This window comes from Rhipicephalus sanguineus, chromosome 8 (assembly GCF_013339695.2).
Source record: "Rhipicephalus sanguineus isolate Rsan-2018 chromosome 8, BIME_Rsan_1.4, whole genome shotgun sequence".
In the NCBI taxonomy this organism is placed as follows: domain Eukaryota; kingdom Metazoa; phylum Arthropoda; class Arachnida; order Ixodida; family Ixodidae; genus Rhipicephalus; species Rhipicephalus sanguineus.
Genome location: NC_051183.1, coordinates 59,436,334 through 59,445,443, shown reverse-complemented (window position 1 = coordinate 59,445,443; position 9,110 = coordinate 59,436,334). Strand labels below are relative to the sequence as shown.

General features: G+C 51.3%; 1 protein-coding gene across 1 annotated transcript; it reads right to left on the bottom strand.

Annotated features, from left to right (window-relative positions):
* Nucleotides 1–9,110, bottom strand: LOC119403252 (telomerase reverse transcriptase). The gene is made up of 3 exons (XM_037670196.2): nucleotides 7,612–9,110; nucleotides 3,225–3,548; nucleotides 1–1,414 (listed from the first exon to the last, which is right to left on the bottom strand). Exons 1-3 carry the CDS (start codon nucleotides 8,995–8,997, stop codon nucleotides 257–259), a joined length of 2,868 nt encoding a protein of 955 aa, XP_037526124.1. The 5' UTR covers nucleotides 8,998–9,110; the 3' UTR covers nucleotides 1–256.

The following is a 9,110-nucleotide window of genomic DNA, read 5'->3' as shown; positions in this document are numbered from 1 at the left end:
AATGCAACAGTGGCTTCACGAAATCGATTGCACAGAGACCACAGCGGAATTCATGTTCGCAGCTTTCGCATTAGACGTCAAGTTTCACATAACTGATTCTAAAATTTTAAATTCGCTTAATCAGTTTACGTTGCAGTAAACGTAGCCACAACTCAGCGTCTTAACGTCGGTCGCTCATTACGTGTACACCTTCTCCTTAGTATTAAAAGCCTTAGAGACTACGACTGCCTCTGCACAGATAAGATACAAAGTGCAATCAACTTAAAGCCAAGTCCACACATTCATTCAAGTGTTCCAGGTCACCGATCAGCGCCAGTTTCTGGCCAACACGCTGGACGACTTCATGGAGATGCTTCCCTACCCCGCTGGCTTTGCGGTCTGCCTTCCTCGCGAACACCAAAAGGAAGAGGTATCGCAACTCTTCGTCGCTGAGGGAAATCTCCACGCCTTCGCCCGACGACCACCGAAGCGCCCTGACCAGAAAACTATCCAGTATTCCAAGAACGACCTCCGTCACGTAGCCTTCGTCCACGTAGCGCATGGAGTTGACCGACCAAAAGAATCGGTGAGCCAGCGCGACGAACAAGTCCAGGACGCCTGCCAGCACGCACTCCCGCGAGTTGATCAGAGGATCCAACGCCAAGGGACACACGGGGAGGTGCCAGGGCTGCAGGTACTTCTTCAGGGCTTCTCCCGGTCTCCGCTCGGGCTTGTCCACCACCGACTCGACCGGAACCGACGAGACGGGATCCCGGAACACTTCCATCGTCGACACGTCGAAGACGTACCCGCAGAAATCGGCTCTGTCCCTAAAAGGAGTCGGCATGCAAGCGTAGCCCCCATCCTCATCGTCGACGAGGTTCGTCTGCACCTTGGAAGTGTTCGCGAAGAGACCGAAGTCCGAAAAGCCCTGAGAGAACGTGTCCCGGAAGCGGCGGGCGCGTTCCTCGTCAGAAGTGACGTAGAGGAAGTCGTCAGTGGCACGGATTAAGAGCTCTCCACTGGAGTTGCCGAAATCCCGCAGGTGTTGCCTCTGCATAGCTGTGATGTAGACGTCCGCAAGGTCTGCGGACAGGTGACCGCCCTGCAGCACGCCTTTCCTCAGGCTGTAGGTCTTGCCGTGTAGCCGGAAATGAAACTTAGTCAGGTAGTCCCGTAGCAGCTGCTTCAGCTCTTTGGAGTTGGGCAAAAGGCACGTCTTCGCCACGAGAATCTTGGCCTTGCTGGAGACGCGGGGCCGCGCAGGCGACGAGCTCTCCGGGGCGTGTGCCATGTTCGCGACGTCTTTCGCGAACAGTTGCCTCCAGTGCTTTATCACGCGGCCGTAGGCGTTGAGCTTGACCACCGTGCAGGCCACGATCCGGGCGTCCCGCTCAGTCCGCTCGAACGCCCGGCCCACCACTCGTAGCATCACCTGGTGGAGAGAGTGTAAGCATACTCGCCTGTTAAGCAGAAGCACCAGCTACTAAAGTATGTTGGCGATACTGCAACTATATGTACCCTTGTATCTTCCTTGTTGAGCAGTGGCTGACTAGAGTGCGTCAGTTTTGGAATGAACTCTGCCTCTTTTCTGCAAATTTCACATCTATCTATCGGCAACATCCGGATTTCGTACTGAGAACAGGCCTTTTACACTTAATTCAATTATGCCGCAGGGCGTTGTACAGGGTGATCCATTTAGAACTGACCTATTTCATTGGGGTGTAGTTTTGTCACAAATTATCCAATTTGAATTCGGTTTGCGGCAAAACATTAAGGAGAGATGAAAATTTAACGGCACGTCCGGGTTTTTGATGTTCAACGCAAAAAAAGCGAATAAACAAAAAATAACGAAAATCGCGACGTTTCGCGAAATTCGATACAAGAGGCTAAACAGAGATATCGCCTCCAGATTTCTTCTTATGGGGTCTTCTGAAGGCTCGTGTCTATCCCGATAAACCACGGACACTGGACGAATGAAAGGACAGCGTTTCCGGGGAAATTGCGCACATCACTGCCGATACGTTGAGGAGTGTTGCCGCCAACATGGAGCGGCGAGTTCGATTGTGCCTACGCCAGGAGGGTGGTCGTTTTCAACACTTGCTGTAGGGTAAGTGATTCTAGACATTTATGAGCTTTATAACTTTTATCACCTTTACAAACATTCACTAGTCACCCTTGGTGTGCTGCGTGGCAATCAGGGTTTTTAACTACGTTTTATAGTCGCAAGCCATCCCTCCTTGTATAGCATTTCGCGGTTTTCGTTATTTCTTATTTATTCCTTTTTTTTCGGCGTTGCGCAGAACAAGGGGGAAAAGAAATGAAATTTTCATCCTTTCTGAATGTTTTGCCGAAAACCGCATTAAAATCGGATACTTTGTAACAAAACTACAACCAATTGAAATAGGTCAGTTCTAAAAGAATCACCCCTTACATACTTGCGCAATAAAACCGTGCGATCAAGTACTGCGGCAAAGCGTCGCTGCACTGCTAACTAGACCAATAAAATATCAATCAGTCGATATACATAACTTACTCCCTTCATGACTACAGATGCTTGCGACAGCATTAACCTAGGCATACACGGCAGACGACGTGTACCCGATAAGGCACCAGTATCCATGCCCCTGACGCAGACCATATACACTTCACTAAATCGTGCAAAGAGTAAGAATACAACAGAAAATGCGGTCGGAATTCGAAGAAATTATCATGGTGCGAAGCATTACGCTACTGTTATGCTGACCCCCACCTCTGCAACAAAAGACACTTCACTATTCAGTTTTTCCGTACCACGCATATACAATAATGAAATAATATTCCTTCGTGTCCAGTAGTGGAGGGAACCGTGTTTTGGAGCTTTAGCAACACTTTCCTTCCGGCCTGCTTGGGTTATTCTAAAAAAGCATATAAAACAAAAATTAACTCAAATGTCGAGCCCAGTATTGCGGCAGTTGAGTGTTTATACGCGACTATCTCAACCAATCGCGGACGAACGAGGGGTGATGTCATTTCTCCAAGGAAAGCTTCTATCGAGCGCCACTACGCGCTGACGCGGTCGGCAGCGGTGCAGTGGCTACTTGACGTGGTTGAGTTAGTTTCATATTGTTGGTTTGACATACGACAAAAACATCTTCAAACATCAGTCTACGCAACCTGTGGCCTAAAGACGGTGACTTGTACTGCGCTAGTGAGAAACTGGAAAGAAAACGGTCGCGACAGAGTGCATTGATTCCTTCACTGACCTCGTGGTCGACGCTGTGGAAACAGTTCTCGATGTCCGCTTTGACGAAAAAGAGCTTGGGCTTTCCCCGTGACTTCCAGTCGGCGACAAAGGCCTTCCAACGGCGGTAAATGTCGTCCGCGCCGCCGCCGCTACCCTTGAGAGAGTCGAGGAACACCTTCAAGGTGCGAAACCTCACCTCCAAGTTCTTGGCGACGGGCGCGGTGACCAAAAGCCTCAAGCCTCTTGCTTCCTCCTTGGGAAGCAGACGGCCGACGCCCTTCATTCTCGGAGGCCCACTGGAGGCGTCGGCATACTCCAGGATGTCTTCGCCAGATGCCCAAACCTGATAGAGTAATGCAAAGAATTTCACTCAAAATAAGCGAAAATTTCCTTGCGTTTTATTGATTTGGACCGCACTCAAGCTACAGTTTTGTAGCTTTTGGTCTGTGGTCCTTTCCTCCCTTTTTTGCATAGGAAAAATAAAGAATTTATTTATTTATTTATTTATTTATTTATTTATTTATTTATTTATTTATTATTTTTTGGCCCGCAGTATCAAAAAATACTATAGTCGGGTACAACTTTAGAAGGCAGCGGCATTTCCTCCTCAAAGGCGGATGAACACAAGCCTGCACCAATGGGCGCGCACTCGGGACTGACGTCATGAGCGGGACGGCCGGGGGCTCCGCCTTTGGAGAACATCGGCGCGTGCATGAGCGGGAGGGACTATTTCTTTAGTCGCGGAGGCGATCGGTTCCTAAATGCCACGCGCAGCTCTGCCGCCATTTTCTCCCTAACTTGGAATATTTACAAAGCCATATGTGCGTCTAAGTACATTTGCCACGCATCTTTCAGCGGACAATATGCTAACGCGACGCGCCTTTCTCCTCCCGTCAACCCCCTGTCATTAGTGAACGGGGGACGTGTTTCACCGGGTGCTGGAAAAGCGTTAGGAAGAACATGGCTGCCGAAAACGAGCGTTAGCCAATGAGATTCATCGGCGGCGCTTCAATGGTTGTCGGTACTTAAGAAAGAACAGGGAAAAATCTAGGGTCTTTAGGTGGGGCCCCTCCTGCCTTCTCAAGTTGTATCCCACTATAGCAGAGCGTGATGCTGGGCTAGAGAAAGAGGTCCATTACAGGTCCATTAAGGACTATTGTCGTTCTCCAGATGGGTGTGACGCAGAATGAAGCGCGCAGCAGATACAGCTGTTGCTTGCTAATCTGTGCAAAAGAGACTCGCAACGGCAGGAGCAAGAAACAGGCGGAAGGACATGACGTCACGCAGTAGAGGCTCCGTATCGTACAGAACGTAGGGCCAGGTATAGCAAAAAATGTAACTTAGTGCAACTATAGTTCCCAGGCTATTTGGTGCGTGGCACTCTGTTCAGATGACACACGCAAGAACCGATCAATAAACAGGCGGGACGGCAGGATTCTCGGTGAGGACGCCCTGTCCTTCCGCCTGTCTCTTCCTCAGTTGGCGTGCGTCTTATTCAAACAGAGTAGCATTCGACGAATAGCTCAGCAACAAGTTCCACTGCGAAAAATTCAGCACGCCAAATCAACAAATAAGGAAGAGGACGAGGTGCTGACTCCCGACTGTGATGCAGGTTCTTTTTCTCTTTACGACAGCTCTCTAGACTGAGCGTCGGAGAGCTTTATTGAGGACAAAGCCGTTGGTTTATCGAACAACACACAAAACGTTTAATTATACACTGAAGGAGAAATACTATACACAAGTAAACGCTTAACAAAAAGTTCACTGCACACGGTAACACACTCCTAATAACAAACAAAAGGCATGTTCAAAGACTTAAAGGGGTACTGACACAAAATTTCGCGGCCGAGATAGCCTGCTGGATCGATTCCCGTGTACGTGCGTGTACCATCTGCAAAATATCGGCAGCGAATAAAGCTTGGAATGTATTTTATATGAATTTTGAAGTTCGCGAGCGCGATCCAGCATTATAGGCCGCACCTAGTGCATTGACACCCTCGGAGGTGACCCGAGGTGACCCCCCTACTTCCCCTACGTAACCGTTGCAGCCAGTACAAGTTACGATGACGTCGTAGCCGCCATTTCTGTTTTGACGCGCTTCCCGACGAATCGCTCCTCGCCAGCGGGTCAAACATGAAGTGATTCGCCACGTCGAAAATTCCTTCGATCCCCGCCGCAAGAAAATCGTCGCCATCAGACAACAATGAGCCCGACGACGACAGAACGCGCGGAAATGCGTCACTGTTCTGTGTGCTCACGTGACCGAGCGTTTCACTCGCTAGGTGGTGATAGTTGCACCCGGCGGCTTGCCGTTTTTGGAGCTCTGTCAAACCGAAACTGAGGCTGTGTCGGCAATGAGGTGCTTGTAATTAATTATCTGTCGCGCGCTGCAGCAAACGATGTGCCGTGTTATGACTAACAGGCCCCCAGCAACACATTGCAGCAAAAAAACGCGGGGCGAAAATTTTTGTGTCAGGACTCCTTTAAACTGTACAGTCTACTTCTGACGCCGCTGAGCAGAGAAGCGTGAAATAAAACCAGTTCAGTCTCACCAAATCGCCGAGGCTTGACGGATGGAGTTGACGCGGGCTGGCTGGTGACGAAGACGAAACGGTGGCTGCTGGGCGACGCACTGAGATGCCACGGCAACCTGGCCCGGCAATGGATGCGTAGCTCGGGCCCGTAGCCCAACTGCTGCTGCTAGGTTGCCTGCCGGCACCGTAGTCCGCAGGCCTTGGGGTGGAGTCCGGGCACCATGGCTATGGTCTCGCACGGGAACTCGATAGCAGGAGGCCACGGCCGGTTGAAGCCCTGGAGGCTCGGGTCCGCAACACGACTGCCCGTCTTCAGCGCCCGGTCCGGTGACAACCTTCTCCTTGTATGGTTCCCTTGGAACTCCCCCTTGGAACTCCGTGCACAAGGCTTTTCTCGCTCTCCGGTCCACTTGTCTACTCTTCATTGGACACTGCTCGACCGGCGCGTTGACAGGTGATTGGCTCTTGAGATTACCGGTGTTGTTTCCTTATTGGGCCACGTGTCCATCGAATCCTTACACCTCGCGCCCTCGTGAAGGTTTTCATCGTCGTCGTCTTCCTTTCGGCACTGTGCTCATCTACGCGCGCGCACGCCTTGTCGTCTTTTTCTTTATGATGCACACGTTTCAAAGGCGCACAATTCAAACGCGCACTCCACTCATCACACCGACTAAGAATACTTATCAAAAGTAGGTATCAAGGTGGCAACATGCACTGCACATCCGCAAAAACAAGCATCTCCGTTTTGCTTTTGTTCAGGTCAGCAATGAGTCTACGAGCATGCGCGGGATGGATGGCTATATACGTTTACATACTTTGACGAATAATTTTTTGTCGGAAGTCAACACTTCGTCTCGTCTCGTATTCTTCTTCCTTATGTTAATTCAGTGTGCTTAATCTTTCGCCATGGGTATTTACCAACACCTCGACTCATCCTGACAAGTTCCACTAAGCGTCCTGTTCATCCGCATGTTTCTTCCTCGGTTGTTATGGGGCTCGTTTACACCGGACATTAACAACACATTTTCAAGATAAAATTTCAGACAAATTGATTTCTTGCTTCTGTGGGAACCACGCCATCACCGGCTGGCATGATAGCGCCACGTGGTGCGCAAAACGCGGCCGCTTGCGCGCAGCTAGGAGAGATGACCGCCTGACTCTAGCAAGAACCACAGGCTATTTACCGCTTCTGCTCTCCTGCTTTTCGTTTCCCGCCTGCACTGTCTTTGCCTTGAGCGCCTTTGTTCGCCGTGCTAAAAAGAGAAACGATTTTTCTCATATTAAAATTACCCTTTCAAAATTCCAAAATCGCCATGCTTGACGCAAGAAGACGCTTGATAAGCGAGAAAACGCGCAAAAACAAAATGCGGTAGCGGCGCCACCTTGGAATTCCCGCACCAATCGCCCTGACGTCATAGATTTTGACGGTGTCCACTAGAACTATACGTAGTTCCTAATCGCTAAAAATTAAGTACATTACCTTCTAAGGGACCAGAGACTTAACATACCCATTTTCAATTAACTGTCTTTGTACCAATGCCGCCAAAATACATAAAATTCACTTTGAAATCTGTGACGTCACGGGCGCAGATATCGGCGCGAAATTTAAAAATAAAACTTTGACCTTTACTTTCTCCCGTATTAATATGCCTGTGATGGTGAAATTAACGACATTAGTGCTTTCGCAGTACGATTTATCAATCTAAACCGATTCATTGTTTCACTTTAGTGTCCCTTTAAATAAATTGTTGTCCGTTGTTCTGTGAAGCCTACATCTGTCTTGCTTTAACCACGCACGGGAAGCAGCAAGCCCGATACACACAATTCCTATAATAATTGTACTATTAATGAATGATAGAGGTTGTTGGTCACCTCAACTATGGCGTTCCAGACGCGCCTCCTGTAGAAGAGGAGCTGTCGTTTGCCCTTGCGCGAGTCCGTGACGTAGAAGAAGACGGACACGACGGCCGCCGCAAGCCTCGTGCACCACGTGATTACCGCGCGCAGCCACGGAAGTCTCTTGTTTCCTTTCACGCACGCCATTCGCTGAAGCCACGGCACGTGATCGGCACGCAGCTCGGCCGCGAACGCGGCTGTGTTGAGAACCTCGCCCTTGTTCATTCGGGCCACTGAAGCGGCCCGATCGACGACCCTCCTCCAGTTTGTTTTCGAACCGAACAGTTCGACCGGAATCAACTTCCTCAGGGCCGCGTGCAGAAACCCCGAAACCGATCTCGCTGGAACGTGGTCTTTCACGAGATCGGAGAGGGAAGACAGCAACAGGAGTTCTTCATCATCAACGTCGATGTCATCTTCGCAGCTATCGTCACTGCCTTCGCTACCGACTTGCGACGGGCAGCACTCCGCGAGAAGCCTGCCGTACCTGCAGGACTTGTGATTCTTCAAGAGCTGTCTCAGGGCGCGCACCAAGCATGGGTGGCTACGAACCTCCTCGGGACAGTCTGGCCACGGGGCGAAGACCTTGTCAGCCAGCTTCTTGGCGTTGTCCAAGTTCGCGGGGCATCCGAGCATGAAGCGTCTCTCCACCCTCCTGCAGTCGGACACGTATAGCATCGTCCACGCGTGAAACCGGTACGCTTCGTCTTGTCTTGCCCGGCCTCCCCGCGCTCCAGCTTTCTTCCGATCTCGGAGTCTCGGCTTTTTCGCCTTGAGCGCCCTCACACGGGAAAAGGAAACACCCGCGGGTCGTTTCCGGCCTGCGCCGCTTTCATTACCACCCGCCTGGTGCTCGGCGAACGAAGAAGCCGATGTAACGGAAGTTGCACAGTCCGATCGGCTGTCCGTGGTCGCGCGATGCCCAACGTTGCATGCACCAGGCGTCGCTGTTCGGGGAGCCGAGCGCGCCGCCAGGCTGTCAGCTTCGGAACGTTTACTGCTCGGCAAGGCGGCGAGCTTTACTCCGGACGCTGGAGGCCCGATCCACTGGACGTACGTGTCCCAGTCGGTGCGTTCAAAGATGTAGTAATGCAGCAGAAGCATGGCGGCGCAGTGAGGTCCCAACACGTCGTACAGCTCACGGAAAGCCGTCCTCTCGAAGAGCATGCTCCCGAAGCAGCCGTGTCTGTACCAGGAGATGGAGAAGACGTCACTGCGGCATTCGCGCCCAATCAGGGACGTCAGGACGCTCCGGAAGTTGTCGTAACAGGCGCCGGTGGCCAACTTCGACAGGTCTTCGGATGCCTTCAAGGGGAAGCTGCGGGGCACGACGACGAACAGGTCCGTGAGGTCGCGCAGCATGGCGCAGGCGTCCACTTGTACGCGGGACAGACCGAGTCGCCCGAGGGCGTCCGTGAGCGTCGACGCTCTCTCGCCGTACAACAACGTGAAGACCTTGGGAACGTTGCAGGCGT